The sequence below is a fragment of the Amblyomma americanum genome, chromosome 1 (assembly GCF_052857255.1).
Source record: "Amblyomma americanum isolate KBUSLIRL-KWMA chromosome 1, ASM5285725v1, whole genome shotgun sequence".
Lineage (NCBI taxonomy): Eukaryota > Metazoa > Arthropoda > Arachnida > Ixodida > Ixodidae > Amblyomma > Amblyomma americanum.
Genome location: NC_135497.1, coordinates 117,833,975 through 117,850,412, shown reverse-complemented (window position 1 = coordinate 117,850,412; position 16,438 = coordinate 117,833,975). Strand labels below are relative to the sequence as shown.

Here is a 16,438-nt window from a genome sequence, read left to right as displayed (position 1 = left end):
ACGTAGCAGGGAATAAAAAGCCCTATACTTCAACCTGTGCACCCTTTGATCTGTTAGAACCTTTTGCTTCTGTGCAGAATCTTTCAAAGTCTTGATGTCATAGGCGTTTTTTAAGCACACAGAGCAAACATCCATTCTCGGTGTTCCAAACGAGAGGTTGAACTTCGTGCGGAAAATTCGGTGAAAAAAACCGTATTTCACTCGGACATCTTCAGTAGCCTGTTGTTTATACATCCGCCATATATTTCGGATACTCTTCAGCTCTGCCGGGAGATACAGTTTTCGAGCCTTCTGTCGGTTGTAGTGCGACTCTCTTGCACGAAGGCACTTTATGAACATCACAACAGCCGATCGCTTTCAACCATAGCGTTGGAGCTTCTGATCGCCTCCACGAGCATCTGCCTTCAATCCGCCTTTTTCATGCCTGTGCTTAACGTAGCGGGTAACTGTACTGTGGCTAACAGCAAGCACTGCACAAAACATATCACGACAAACAGGAACCTCTCCTCCATTTTCAAGCCGTACCTTGTAAGAAACGGCGAGGCTTCGACGATGTTCCTCATGTTTTCCTCTCCTGCGTTTGACTGCAGAAGATGTGCACTGCATCAATATGAATGCCTTTTGCTTCACACTGCACAGTTCACTAAACGTCTTCTTGAAGCTTTCCACCAATGTTTCTGTCACAAGCGCGCACTTGACAGTCTTCTTTGTGTGCTTAGATTTCGGAAGCGGCAAATTCTTGCTTTCTCGGCGTCTTGAAGGGCGACTTTTGTTTCGTCGCCTGGGCAGGGAACGTTCACCGACCTCTTCATACCCGTCGCAATCCATGCGGAACTAAGTCCGTCAAAGCAAAAGTCTTGAAAAAACAAAGGAGCTCGTCAAACAGACCACGCAGTCCGCGCTATCACGCACGAGCACCGCTGGCACGAGCCTACAAGGAGGCTGCCATGTTGGCTGAATCACGTGGTCTCCGGGTCAGTCTCCTATTGGTTGAACGGATTTGGCTCATTTCGATCCACGCAGTGGAAGGATTTGGCTCGTTTTCGATTTGAAATGTGATCTACGGGCTAGCTCAGTTGGTGTGATTTGACCCATTATGATCTGATCTGTTTTTTAAAGGAAAGTTGACTGGCTTAGCTTGCCACTACAGTTGGGGTTGCGTTACTTTCGGTTTGTGGATTTGACTCATTTCGAAAAAAAACTCCTCATATATACATGTACATGTACGGATGATGTAGTGCTATAGCCCTACATCATCCGTATACATTAGTCCCGGTAATAACTGTTTAATCCATTATCCTTGCTTGAAAAAAGAAAGGTTGAAGCGTAGTCCCCTTCTCTCTAGCTTGGTCTCCAACCCTTGCAGGTACAACATGAACAACAAAGGAGACAGAGGTCATCCTTGCCTAAGCCCCCGCTGTATCGCTATAGGCCCTGATACATTTTTTTTTTCCCATTTTATAAGCACTCTGTTACCTTTATATATATCTTTTCAAAAAGATTAATTACTCCATCTTCCACATCCAATGTGTCCAGTATGTCCCACGAATACTCTTCAATAACGTTGTCGAAGGCTCCCGATATCCAGAAATGCTAGCCATAGGGGCCTTTGCTCCTTTTCAGCAATCTCTATACACTGCGTCAATGACAACTGATTGTCCTCCAACCTCCTTTGTTTCCGGAACCTATTTCGTAGCTCCCCTAACACCCTGTAGTTCTCTAAAGTCACTGGAACTGGAAAAGTACCGCATTCGTTTTCTCTCGCCGCCGCGCCAGCGCGCGCGCGCTCTCGATTCGTTCTTCGCGGTTACGTGGTCATTCCCCGCCATAAATGGTCCGCTCTCTTCTTTCTCGCGGCCGCCGGCAAACAGATCGTCTGGAGCATTACGTAGCACTTGCTCTTATGGGCCGAGATAGCGTGCACAGCATTTCCAGTCGAGTAGTGACACTTGTGCAGTTCATGCCTGTGTAGAGACTGCGCGCGGCCGTCGCTTCAGCGGCGCTGGACCAAATATGGCGGCTCCGGTGATGGTTGCGGTACTTTTCCCGTTTCAGTGACTTTATCGTTCTCCACCCAAGCCTGCAGTGTGTCCTTTATAATCTGCATCACCACCCTGTAAACCACAGATGCCACTGTTAAGGGACGGTAGTTGCTTATGTGAGCTTTGTCCCCCTTCCCCTTATATATCATGTTTATTCCACTTCATCGATCGCCATTCATTGGGGGCTTTGCCATCCAATATCATTTTGTTCACTACCTCTTTTTATGTTTGCTTGGAGTTTGGTCCTAGCTTCTTCATTAACATTAATAGGAATACCATCTGGTCCTGTCGACGTGCCACTAGGAACATTGTACCGCGAGTGCGTGGCTGCACTCTCTGGAGGGCCACTGCGAAGCGCCACGCTCAGGTCCAACCTCTCCTGCGCCACTCGGCTGCGATAAGTGGCCGTGTCGAACGCAGTGGCCCTCCAGAGAGTGCAGCTTCGCTTCGACTGACAAATGCCTCGGGGACTGCAGAACCACCGTGCCCGATCGTATTTCTGACCATTGCCACACGTTGTAATTAATTCACATAACTAACTTGCCTATACTCTGCGCAAATCAGGATGAAAGCTCGAAACGGATTAGCGCACATATGCCCACTCCACCAACCCATAAATTACGCGAAATGAAAGCGTATTTTCATACAAAATTTTCCTGAGAAAGCTTCGAAAAGACTTTCATTTTTCTGGAGCGCCTTCGAAGGCGCATGCACTACACAGGTGCGAGAACACAAACCATGCAAGCACACAAGCGTCCAGAGGCCGATGAAACAAGCAAAGTGACGCAAGCAAAACGCCCGCACGACCGCGATCCACAAATCACAAATGACGCCAAGCCAATCCACCCATGGGTGAAAATAACGCTTCCGTTATTACGACGTGGAAATAACGCCGGCCCCTCCACATCGGCGCATCAGCTGCTGCGCGACAAAGCCACGCCAGGCCACGCTGCGAAGGCGCTGACGCAGCGCCCGCTTTCGGCTGTGGTCAGGTAGGCCGGTCGGGCGGCTTCACGTGCAGCGAAAGTTCAAACGACCCAACGTGATGTTTCTGCCTTCCGTCCCGTCAAACTGCGGTCGCGGCGGGCTGCTAGAAACAGCATCACGCTGCGTTTCCTAATGCCTGAAACGCTATTCTATGGAGCTTTAACAGTTGTTCGAATATGGTGAGCACTTCAAGCGCTGAGTGAAAGGCGCTTGCTTGGCAGACTGCCCGCTGCATATGAAACAAACCGAAACTAGCAGTATGTAGATCGAAAAAAAAAAAAAATCAAGGACCGTCTACCTATAACTATGGGCATTTAGCAGAAGAGCAGATTTCTGCTGTGTCAAAGGGCGCTCAGTTGTAACCCGGCACAAGCGCATCTTCATCGCTAAAGGAGCTCAAGTTACATGGTAACTCGATCGAGTGCCATGAAAATTTAACCTAGCTCTCCGCTACAAACGCCATGCATTCATCCCTTGCGGTTGCGGAGATTAGTTCCGTGTTTTCGCAACACTGCTTTGCGGAAGTGCGTTGTCCCCTGTTTTAATTTCAGTGATGCACATCGTATTGGATAGAATGACATATATATCTTCCGCGTTCACCACACGCACGGTATTAGTTTAGACAGTGCTTTCTGCATACTCCTCTATTCATGCACCGCTCAAAACCAGGTAACCGAAGAGTTTTAGAGGCCGTTGAGACCTCGTTGGGGCAGCCGTTAGTTCCGAAACAAAAGCATGAGCGCTTGACGTCACATGGGTAAAAATACTCCGCAGTCGGAGGATGCGGAGGAAGAGCGTTCCGAACGACGACTGAACCATCGCCGCTCGCAGCTCGGTAGTCAGACTAACGACAGACTAAAAAAACTGCTGCAAGAATGAGAGAGAAACGGTATGAGACGAGGCGAACGACCTAACTTTCCACCTTCCACTGCATATCGGCTAGGGTGAAGCAAGGTGAAGTACCAGGAAGACGGTGGTCGCGGAAGGCGCTACTGCGGCTGGTCCGAGAGCCCGATTTGTAGTGCACATATCAGGGCACTAAAACGTCGAATTGCAGACAAACGGTAAGTTTTCTTCTTTTCGTCCCAACGAATTCTCCAAGGCGGCTGTGCCGCAAGTATCCCTGTAGAAGCAAAATCATATTACATAAGACCCAATCATAATTCTAGCATTTGTTGGCCTAGCTGACAGTGCCCGCGCAAAGGTCGATAAGGGTGAAAGTTGTCAGCTCTGCGACTGCAAGCGCACACAAAAGGGAAACGAGGCGTGTCTGGTTTCTTGCTTGGCCTTGTCTCATGAACTTCCGGTTGAAACACGGAAGCGTATGCGCGGTTGGCGCGGTCGCTGGGTCGTGGTTGAATGCGGGAAGCGCGTATCGCGTAATGCGTATACCGAATTCAGGCATACGCGTGCACACATCATAGTTAAATTCGGAGTGGATATTCTTGACCGCCATCTGTAACATCACGCACGCGAGAGCGCATTGCAACATTTCAGGCAAAACGTGTCGCGACGCGACACTTGTTCACATAAGTTGGACAACTGCGGTTCGCGTCAGGCCAAGCAGGCTGCGTTTATGCACAAATTTGATACTTGAAAGCAATTTAAAGTCGAGGCTGCCGCGATCGCGACGGCACTGGCGTCAATACGTGTTCACTGGGTACGGGGTCACGGGATATCGAATCGGGACAATTGCTGCTAGCTCCAGCTAACCTGGCTGTCTGACTACAGCTGCGAATATCAGCATGCAAGAAAAACTATGCAATTCCATCAGTGTAGCTGCCCATGCTCACTTCCAGCCCATTTCAAATCAGATTTGTTATCGCTAGATGTGGGTGCAGTTCAGAACGCATTCTGAGCACGCTGCAGCTCAGGCGTTCTAGACAAGTGTTTTGTACTTTGCACTCCGTGTACTGCGGGCTTTCTAATCGAATCAAGTTGTATGTGTGCTCACTGCAAGGAGAATGTGCTAAACTGTGAAGCTATGTTTGGGATAATTTAACCTCTCTCCAATGGAGGCATTTTGGTTGCTTCTGCTGAATGTGTATGGTGCTTCGGTATTGCGTAGTATTGAGCATACTGTCATGTGTAAGACTAATACAAATTCTTTTTCCTGCCAAATGGTAAAACTTCGTAGTTATTTTTGCTTAATGTACCACACTTGGTTGCAGTGTTTGCCTGCTTTGCTCCCCCAAATTTAAATGTAACAATGCTATATACCAATGTAATATAATTTTCAATGTAATATTCACCCACTGTAGTGGCTCAGTAGCTGTGGTGTTCGGATTGTGGGTTCGTTACTGGATGCAGTAGCAGCACTTGAATAGAGGAAAAATGCAAGTATACCCGTGTGCCGAAATTTCAGTGCCAGTTAAAGATATCCAAGTGGTCAAAACTGATCAGGCCTTCATTGCAATGAGCCTCGGCCATTGTATTGTTTTTGAATCTAAATTCCATCAGTTACCTAGTTTTGCAATGCAAATGGCAGTGTGGTGTTCGTTAGTGGGAATGCGAAACTCCTACCTAGAGGTAAAGCCAAGCTGGTCTTTGTGGAAGGCATTTCATCATTCTACCTTCCTAACTGTAAGGAGCTGCAAGTGCTCTCAAACGCACACAGAGGACAAATCGAAATTGGCCTGTATCGGTAGATTACCCCGTTCTAATAACAAAGATGCTACAATAAAATTGGAGCTTTTACAAGATAGTAAAGGCCAAAAAATGGAACACGTGTCACCACCACCAACCAGTTTTGCAAGTAAAGGCCAGTGCGTCGACATAGTTTATTTCGTGCGGATCCCAGAGGCTAGGTTACACCCCACTGACTTCAAAACAGTCATCATAGAACCCATCTCAGTATAGATGCCATGAGTTTGAATCGAGTAGTGGGAAAATATTTAAATTAGACTTTTTTACCAATAAGTACGTCTTTTGCTGCTGGACAAACATCGATCTGCATATCCAGGAAGAGCCACAGAATTGATTTTTACTAAGAACAAAAATTCAATGGAGTTTTTCTCAGATTTTTTTTAATGCTGCAAAATTTGGCTTTGTTGAAGCTGCTGCATTTATTTATTTATTTTTTATTTACAACATACTGCAGGCTGAGCGCCCAAGCAGGAGTGGCTTACAGGTATATAAAATACAAAAAAGAATGGAAGTACAATGTACAAAACACATCAACACACTTGGTAGGCCAGCAGAAGTGGTTATTACTATACATGACATACTTCTATGACCACAATCAAAACTGACATTCAAGAACACATAGGAGGCAAAATTACTTAACTCTTTACAAGCTTAATTGTAGCTTATCCAAAGATTGGAGAGTAGAAGCTGGCAAACTATTCCAATCTGCAATTGTTTTAGGGAAAAAGAAGAATTTGAGTCTTTGCAAACTAAGGTGCACGGAGAGTGCATGAGAGTAGCGTGTCTGTCTGGAAGTAAGAGGGTGAATGTAAGGGCTAGGATCTAGTGCGAGCTTGTGAATAAGTAAGAGAAATAAAAATTAGAGAGGAGGAATTTTCTTCTTGCCTGGAGAGTGTTAATACCATTTTCTGCCATTAGTTCAGATACCGAATCAGTACGACCATATTTTGAATAGATAAAGTGTACTGCCTGTCTCTGAATTTTTTCAAGAGAATTTATATTGCACATCGCATGGGGGTCCCACACAATGCAAGGGCTCGCTTCAACCTATTTTGGGCTAAACAAAAAACCCCAGCTAGTTGTAGTTTCAAATGTTGCCATCCACAATAAGGCCTCTTTGTGCTAAATATAACAGAAAATTAGCCTTAAATTTAACCTGCAGATACACTTGTGTCCATTTCAAAGAATCGTGCTACAGATATCAAAGTCGGTATTTAGGTACAGTGCTCTAGTTTAGGTCATATGAGGCATGAAACAAATGCAGTATTAACGCTGATATGTAGTTTTAATTCACTACAGTGCTTAAGAAATGCTGCTTCAACTGCTGGAATGACAACAAATGGCATAACAGCTAGCAGGTATATTGTAGGTTACATTGACCCTTTTCCCAAGCGTTTCATCCCAGAAGAGCCGAGTGCCAGGGCGGGGGAAATCTTAAACCTATATTAGAAAACCAGTGGGTACCTGGCGGCACCGGGTATATAACCCAGTATCTCCCAAATGCAAGGCGGGTGCTCTACTACAAAGCCACTGCTTCGGTCCCTCTGTTAGTTGTTGTGGTCATTCTTGACTACTAACAGATTCGGAGCGATAAGCTTAAGATATCCATGTGGCTCGAAGCAGCCGAAAGCGTATGCAATGAATAAGAGTTTATGCCTAGGACGACTCAGTAACATTGGCATATTAGCAGTAAGGAAAAATAACTTGGATGTTCAAGCTGCTGAATTTGAGGGGGTGCTGATGAAGTGAGGTTAAGGGAGGGTTAAGAACCCAGAGGTGAGGGAGAAAAAAAGAAGTAATTTGCCCTCCTCTGTTTGTAAGTGCTGAGGTTAAATGTCCTTTACTATGTGTATATCCATGTGAATCAATTCATGTTTTTTTGACCGCTGCTGTAAAACTTACTCGCACTGACTTCCACCTTTTTGCGAGCTGCTCAAGAGCAAGGAAGTAATGGTACTTTACTACTCACTAGATAACAGCTTATAGGTTCTAAAAGCAGCTGAGAAACTGCTTTTTACAGACTCAAACCTTCTTTCATGCTTGCCGCTGTGATTTTGTTGTCCAATATATTGGACAAATCATTGCCGGGTGTCAGAACAGTGTAGCTAGTATTATTTGGATCTGATCAGTAGTCGTTGCTTTGTTACTTTCTAACTTTCTCACATACATTCCTGTCAGACCTGATCAGAAGTTTAGTTTGTCAGTGTTAATCAAAATCTATTTCTCAAGTCTTGGTGCTCTCATATGAACACAAATATCTTGCAGCCGGGGTCCAGCCATTTTCTTTCTCTTGACATTTTTCCCCATGCTGTATGCTAGTGGCATGTGAACATTCTAAATTTTGCATACAGGTCGATTATGTTTTATATTCAGTTCATATTCAATTTCAGAAATTGATATTTGAGAGTTTCTTAGTATATATTTGTGCCGACTTCATGGATCTGACCATGCAAAACCAGAATACCTGGGCAGATTATGCGAAGATCTAGTCTAAAGTGTCAGAAGATCAGGTACGAAGGCTATTCTCTTAACTTTCTTCTTCGTTGTTTATTGCATGGACCGGTCACATTCAGACGCTGCTAAATAGGACCTCATGTGAAATTCCACAAGTGGGCTTTTCCACATATAAATCGTGATGAGAACAAAATGGCCAACCACCTGCTTCAAACAATTACTATGTGAAAGAAGCTGTTTTTGTTGTATCCTATCACAATGTTATTTGATTAACGCTCATATCCATGGCATTCGTCCTGTTACCTACACAGCTCTTTTTGCAGGATCTCCGCCACGTCGTTTTTGGTCAACTATATGATATGCGGGAAAGCCTACTTGTGGTATTTCGCATGGGGTTCCCGAAGTATAAGGTGGGGCCCGAGTCGAAGTGTCACCGGAAGGGCAAGCGATCCTGTTAAAATTCTTTCCTATTGCATTGTACATTGTAACCCGTGCACCTCAGACGTGCGCGTAGCAGAAGGCATGACAATGATAGGTGGGCCTGCCCCATTCGCTAGGCTGAACAATAGCTTGGCAGCGTAGTTCCGGTTTCTGCATTTCGCCACCAGCCTGTGGCAGCTGCTATTGGCCGTGCATTCGCCAGCCATTCGAACCTAGCTGTGCCGCCTTTGGATGCCGACTGGTGCGCTTTTTTTTTAGCTTGAACTTTCAGGCATTCCTTGTAACTCTTTGAAGTCAGATTTAATGACCACATTACAGGTTACATACTGTTAAGCTGTCTAATCAAGCAGTGTACATTTCTGTGCACATTGTGTGTGTTTTTTTTTAATGGTTCTGAGTCAGTCTAGTCTTGCTTTGGTGGAAAAGAGCATAAACAGTTTAGAAAAAGTAAAGACAGCAATGCTTGCGTATTTATCTTTTTCTGAAATTTTTTCTCGTACTGAACACACATTCAATTAAATATTCAAAGGCACTTTTTTCCATATTCATATTAGATTCGTATTTGAAAATTTCAATATTTGCACACCCCTAGTAATTATATATATGCGACAGAATACATATTTAAATCAAAATTACCAATAATTTAATGGTGAAGGATGCGGAACTTGGTAGTTATTTGGTTGCGGGGAGCAGGAAGCTGATCTAGACTAGATAACAAACTTGGATGGCTGCTCAGAGCACTCTTGTTGCTACAAATTCTTGAAAAGGTGACAGCATGGGAGCGCTGTGAGTACCATCTCACTTCCAGTCGCACTTAGGTTGGAGAACTGATGCATTTTTTTTAGAAATGCTGTAGAAGACAGACGTGCATCATAATGTACAAGTGGTCTGACAAGCATGTAGCAACATCATTTAGAGTTCAGATGATTGTGAGTGGCTTGAAATACAAGTATATCAAAATTATTGCAGGAACAGCATCCCTTCAAGTTATGTCTCTCAGGCGACCTTTTAGTGAAGATGATACCGGACCATTGCTGACTTTGGGGGACCGTGTGGTGTGGCTCTTTGAGCATGGACCTGAACATGGCTGGGTTCGTTGGATAGGCAGGATCCCTGTTGTTTGTCCTAGCTGGACCATTGGTGTCGAATTTGTAAGTATTTGTATGTGTGCATGTCCTTATTCTAAGAAGCAAGCTTCCTTATACAAGCTTGCTCTTTGGTTGGTTTCCTTTGAATGAATGGGAACTGAGTTGAACTGAAAAGTAATCCAAGTGTTTGTCCACTCCCATGTACAGAGCTCCTAAGTCTTAATAAAAATGCAGGAGAATGTTTCCAGCGATCCTTGCAGCACGGTCTTGTGATGACCCCTGTCATTATCAGCAAGGTTACATGCATGGGCAACACAATCTGGAAAGCGGTAATGAGCTGAGTGCATGTCCATTTTATTGAATAAGCACAATATAGCCCTGTTTTAGTAAATAAGTCGGGACCAAGCAAAATGTTTACATTGTGCAGAGTAAGTTATTAGTGAAGATCACTCTAAATCGTTACTTCAGCCAGCAAGGTTACTTGAAGACTTAATGAGAGGTTGATTAGCCCATTGTATGAACATGAAAATACTTTTGCATAACACTGAAAAAGCTGGTTATATCAGTTTAACTGTGGGTTCCTTGCATTCCTCCACAAAGTTCTTGACTCGTTTCATTCATATGTTGCCATTTTCTGGTATTGGCAGGAATTTGCACTCCCTTCACACGAAAACCAACGCAAGATTGTATATGGTACAGGCGGGTTGAGGTACTGCTACTTGTTGAGTCCACCTGTTGCAAACCTTATTCACGTTAGGTGTGTTCTCTATATATGAGTAGAATCAAGTGAAAAATGCAACAAAATTTAATTAAAAAAAATCACTCAAGCCTTTTTCTGTTGTTTGGGCCCTGCTCTAGAGCTAGCATGCTCTCTATGGTCTTGCCCAGCTCTTCACTCCTAATTTACTGCACTTGAACCTTTTCAAAAATAAATGATGACTGCACGTTTTATAGCACAGCATTAAATGAACTTCATACAGCATGCGAGGTGCATGCATAGATGTCATTCATTGTATCACTTATCACCCACTTTATACAGTGAAGTGCTCAATACTGCCTCTGGGGTCTGCGGAGGCAGCATGTGGAAGCGTGACAGTGCAACAAGGATTGTTGGCTCATACAAGCTTTTCTAGCTAAAATTGTGAAGAACTTCCCCACAGTTTTTTTTAAACGTATGTACAACAGAATACTGATACAAAAATTAACAAATATGAATGTCAGCTAGGGCACTGGGCTTTAAACTTTGGCAGTCAGAGCTCATACTTTGACACTAAAAAATAATGGTGAAGCAGTCACCCATTCGGGCTGACATTAACGCCGCTGTAATAACTGCACTCCGAGGAGATGTTCGATTTCAACCTTTTATTGTAATATCTGGAGCGTATTTCATTTGCAATCTGTTTAAAGCATGTGCCTCTTGCTGATTAGTTGCATAGTAGTAATATTAGCAAAAGTCCAGTGTGTTTAGGGGAATTCCCCAAGGTAGAGTACATTTGTAATAAAGGAACAATTACTCATTAGCATCCATCCAGACACAGCCGTACAGCTACAAAGAAAAGCTACACAGCTTTCGTTTCATATTTTTCAACTGCAAAGCTTCTTCAAAAGCGGTGTAGTTTTCCTTTGTGGCCATATGACTATGCTTGTGTGGAGGTTAATGGGTAATTATTGTCTTATTAATATTAGCATGACAAGTATTTTTCTGTAAACGATGAGCCAGTGGGCCCTCCTTTTCCACTTATTGGGACACTGGAGGCTGAGTGGTGGCATCAGAAACACTTGTGCAAAGGAGGATAACACTGTTGCATAAGCAGGACAGTGATTCTGCATACACAGCATTGGTCATAGGTCAGTGTAACACCGGGGTATTGCTTACAGGGAACTAGTAAGAACTAAAAGCTTTGTATGACTTCCCTTGGCGACTACCCCTTCCAACACTTCCCACTGCTTCATTGTTCTTCCACAGCATTAGGCAATGCATGGCATGGAAGTATCCACTTTAAATTTAATACAAATTTCAATCCTGTAACCTATGGCATGGCATGGAAGTACTCAATAGTTATGCTGGTGACTCGGCACACACTACTATCAAACTTACGTCTGAAAAACATCACATGGCAGTGCAAAGAGTGTATGGGGTACCTGACAGCACATTAGTACTGAGAAGAATGCTGTTAGACAGTATATGCTAGATACTGTGTCATTTTACTAATAGAATTTTTTTGGTGTATTGCTCCGCCCCTCAAGCTGTGCTATAAAAAAAAAATCACCTACATCAATAAAACTAGATTTGAGGGCAGTTTTAATATTTTTGCACATTATATTGTTTTTCATATGAGCCTCAGTGTATAGAGTACCTTGATTTCATAAATTTATTCTGTCTTGAAAAGTTGTTCATGCATATTTTACTCCTGTTAAGCACAAGATATTTTATTCTGTTCATTCATCAAAATAATTTGTGCTCAAATTAGTATTTAACAAAGTCTCATGAACAACATATGCATGTCAGAAAATTTCTTAAGAAACAAGACAGCTTGAATGAGATGAATTTCTTTGTTCACCTATACACAAAAGTGCATAAGTGCTCACACTATAATGGTGTAGAAATAAAACATGCTGCAGCAGTATTAGTTGACCCGTTATGCTGTTTAGTCTTTTGCTGGGTATCTCGCTGTCACACTACGTGGAATGCAGAGGAATGTGTCTGCTGATACAAACCATAGAGCATCTAAACTGATGACAGCCAAGTCTGTCTATTTTAAACAACCTTTATGACCATTGACTGGTGCTTGCAGCCTAGTATTAACATAATTGGTGAGAGGCAACTTGCAAACATGATGAAAACCATAGCTGTATGTATTATAATCATCCACCCTGAATTCCCTGCATGGCTACACACTTTATGTTGGAAGTTTAGCATGGCTGGCCATCATACACTCTCTCACAGTTTGTTGGCACTAATTGCTAAGTTGCTGCTACCACCACTTGGTGAGGAGCACAATCTTGTCTATACACTCTTGTCTATGCATCGCTAGTTAACCTCCTTGCCTCTCCGTTCGCCTTTCTCTCTCTCTCTCCTGATCAGCACTATTTTTTTCTCTTATGCAGTTTTGACTGCCTAGGTATAGACTTTATAGCTTCCTCTCCAGCACCAACAAACAGTGAGACAGAGCATAGGTTGGTGACTAGATTATTTGTTGTGAATAACGTCATGTTATTCTTGTTAGAGGTGAGTAAATGTAGTGTAAAGAAAGTAAGACTCAGAGGGTTTTGCTTATCTGTTACATCAGAGCAGAGTTTGGCTAATCATTATGTTGAGCTGCTTCACGCTCATTGCGTGTTGTTTCTGCACTGATAGTTATATTTTTCATCATCTAGCTTTTGCTGTTTGAAACCCTGCAACGTAAAAGAAAAGACCAAAATGGGCTACAGAATAAATGCTGTTGGATGAATTCTCATAAAAACAAGAAAGAGGGAGCTGGGATGGCAGGATAGAGTTTGGAAGAGAGTGTGGTGCCTGCCCAAAACAGAATGCCTGTTGACCATAATAGCAAATTAACGGGCAGATCGGAGGGCCAATGTAATTTAAAATCTCCCATGTTCACAGTTTTTGCTAGTATTTTGCTTTTGGACTAACCTAATGTTGAATTGGTTTTTGGGGAAAGGAAATGGTGCAGTATTTGTCACATCTTGGCGGACACCTGAACAGGGCCTTAAGGAAAGGGATAAAGGAGGGAATAAAAGAAGAAAGGAAGAAAGAGGTGCCATAGTGGAGGTCTCAGGAATAATTTCGACCACCTGATCGTTAACGTTCACTGACATCGAACAGCACACAGGTGCTCTTGCGTTTCGCCTCCGTCGAAATGCTGCTGCTGTGGTAGGGTTCGAACCCGGGTACTCCGGATCAGTAGCCGAGTGCCCTAACCGCTGAGCCACCGCGGTGTCCTCATTTTTTTTTTTCGACAATTATCTGACAGCTCTTAAAAGTTACAGCTGGAGTGCTTTAGTAGCACAGTTATCACATAAATTTCTGTGGGAGTTTCACTTACAAAAGTTTTTCTGAAATATGTCAAGAACATGGAGAAGCAAATGTATGCTAAAATCAAGAATTCAACAAGATGAAGTCCACAATTCTCAATTCTTGATTGAAGTGTGATTCATTGTACTAAGCTTTAGTTTTACTCAGGATTGTGAGATGCAGTCCCAGAGTAATAAGAACCCATCGCAGAATGGCAGGTGTTGACCACATCCTAACTTGGTTTCATGCTGCTGTAATTTTTCAGGATAATCCGATTGGTGCTGGTGATGGAAAATTTGGTGGCAAACGTTACTTTTATGCCAGAAATGATCATGCATACTTTTTGCCAAACTCAAGTTTACTTCGTGCTTCTGACTACAACAGTTGCTTCCGGAAACAAAGTAAGTTTTTTTTTTTTGTGTTTTTCACTGATACTATAGTAGAAACGTTGCGTTCATCTATGGGATTTTCTTGGTTCACCTGGCTATGACACTTCCTGCACATCAGTTTTATTGACATTTTATGTTCCTTTTAATATTTGACATGTTTGCCTTCAAATGCTGTTTAAACACATGCATGCATACACTTGCCTATGCATTCACTAACCTGGTTCACTCGCTAACAAAATTTGCCTTCAGTGAAATTGGTTGCCCAGGGATGCTGTCATTCCTTTAATTCCAGTTCCGTGATTTCAGATAAGATTAAATAAAGGTTGGCTGGATGATATTCTTTATTTATTTGATATTTTTATGTGTTGCTTGGTGTCTTGGATGAATGGACCCTCAATTAGTTTTCTGCAGAAAAACAAGTTTCGAACTACAAAGTTATTGATTACAAGCAGGCAAACTTCTGCAGTTACCTGCACCGCTGTTTTGGCAGACTTTGGCTATGAATAAATGAAAAAAAATATTGACAGCAGAACTAGGGAGGCCTTAGGTGTGCCTAATTAATTTTTTTGCCAGTTTCTAAAATGTCATTTTTTTTTCTAAAAGTTGCCACCCTTTGCCTGCAGAATATTTTCTGCATGACTTGGTAGAGCTTTTTCATAGAAAAGCAAAGTGGAATAGGACTTCTGAATTTTTTGGTTGTATTATGCTCCAGCATATCTGTAAAACAAAATAAAGTACATCCACGCATGCTATATGGATGACAAAATATTTGCGTGCTATGCTCAGGAAAGCTTAGAAGAGGAAAAACTCTTGAAGGTAATTAAAAGGAAACATTTTTGATATTTTTATAGCTTTTTCGAGCATTGCTCTTCATATGACTGTTCATCAGTGTGAAAAGTTTGGTGCGTAATATTGATGGTGTCACAGATACAATAAACCCCTTTGCAAAGCTTGGAACACCATGTGATGAGACTTGTCTAAGGCTTGTGTCAAGTAGATACAAATACATATTTTCTATTGAACAAAGAAAGTTAGCCCGTAAATGCATAAGTGACAAGAATGCCCAGTCCTGAGCCACATTAAATAGCTGAAAAGCTGCATGATGACCTCCTTCATTATTTCTTGCTTTATTGAAATGGACATTTTTTGCAGGCTCATATTTTATTCTTGTTGTTTATAAATTATTACACATAATTTAATATTCAGAATGACAAAATGAAGCTAAATAATTATATTTTTTATACACATTTCACAAAGAAATATTAGGCAGTAATGTGAAATTGTATTTCTCACATAAAGTTATAGACTTTAATCAAAATTATAGTTTGATGAAGATCATGCTGCCTTATAGATCATGCTGCCTTATAGGAATTATGCTGCCTTATAGGAAGTAGTTATATCTTGCACGTATATCAAAAGCTTTTTTTTTCATGAAATATTTTTTTGGAAAGTACAGTTGAATCTCGTTATAACAAAGTTGAAGGAGCCAGGCGATTACTTTGCTATAGATGTAGCTGCGTTATATCCATTGTTTCATTGTAAACCATTTTGTTATAACGAGGTTCAATTGCGCTAGTAAGTGGTGGTAAAAGTAAATTTCTTTTATGAAACTTGTCAAACTTTGCCTGTAGAACATTCTTTCGCTTGTTGACTGTACAGGTCTTTATCTCAGAAAAGAAATGAAACTGACAAAATTTTCCAAGCACACATGAGAGCAGCTGTAGTTTTTCTAAAGAAATCTCAAGACTCATGCTAACACAATATATATCTAAAATTTATTCATAGCTTGAGCTGGTCAGAGCAGCAATGCAATTAAGAGCATTTATAGTTTTTCCAGGAACTTTTTAGGCACCTTTTAATAATGTATGTGTCTAAAATTTATTAATAACTTGACTTGGTCAAAACAGCAGCACATCTAAGTGATCAAAGATTTTTGTAATTTGAAATTTTTCTTCAACAAAATTAATTGAAGATTTTTTTTATCCTAGTTGTCAGGCATTCACTTACAAAATACCAAGCGAATTGAAGGTGTCCACCTTCCACCCTTTTTTTCGGTCTTATCTGATATCACTGATGTGTATGATAGGTGTTCACCAAGAATTTCTTGAATTCTTCATGTTTGGAATGAGAACTGAAGAGTCAGGGAACAGTAGACACGCCAGAGCATTACAGCATAGAGTGGTTGAAGGTCTTTCCTGTCTTGTACTATCTAAAAAACAAACTGTTGGTGTAAATGCCAGTTTATTGACAAATTTCTTGTGCCCTTAGTGTTTTTACACTCATTCTTTTAGCACTTCGCTAAAACACAAATGAGAGAATTTTCACTGCAACCTCTTATGACCGCAATGAAACGAGCAGTGAAAACTTGTCTCA

General features: G+C 42.0%; 1 protein-coding gene across 8 annotated transcripts in view; it reads left to right on the top strand.

Annotated features, from left to right (window-relative positions):
* Nucleotides 1–2,943: 2,943 nt before the first annotated feature.
* The window catches only part of LOC144113530 (uncharacterized), a 59,897-nt gene continuing 46,402 nt past the window's right edge, over nt 2,944–16,438 (top strand). The window contains exons 1-4 of one of the 8 annotated variants that reach the window (XM_077646647.1): nt 2,944–3,034; nt 3,973–4,093; nt 9,540–9,721; nt 13,942–14,077. In XM_077646647.1, coding sequence (XP_077502773.1) covers nt 9,560–9,721; nt 13,942–14,077 — 298 coding nt within the window. In that variant the 5' untranslated portion in view covers nt 2,944–3,034; nt 3,973–4,093; nt 9,540–9,559. Of the gene's footprint in view, nt 3,209–3,578; nt 4,094–8,102; nt 8,186–9,539; nt 9,722–13,941; nt 14,078–16,438 lie in introns of those variants that run through there. The other 7 variants (XM_077646652.1, XM_077646646.1, XM_077646651.1 and 4 more) reach the window with 7 other exon arrangements.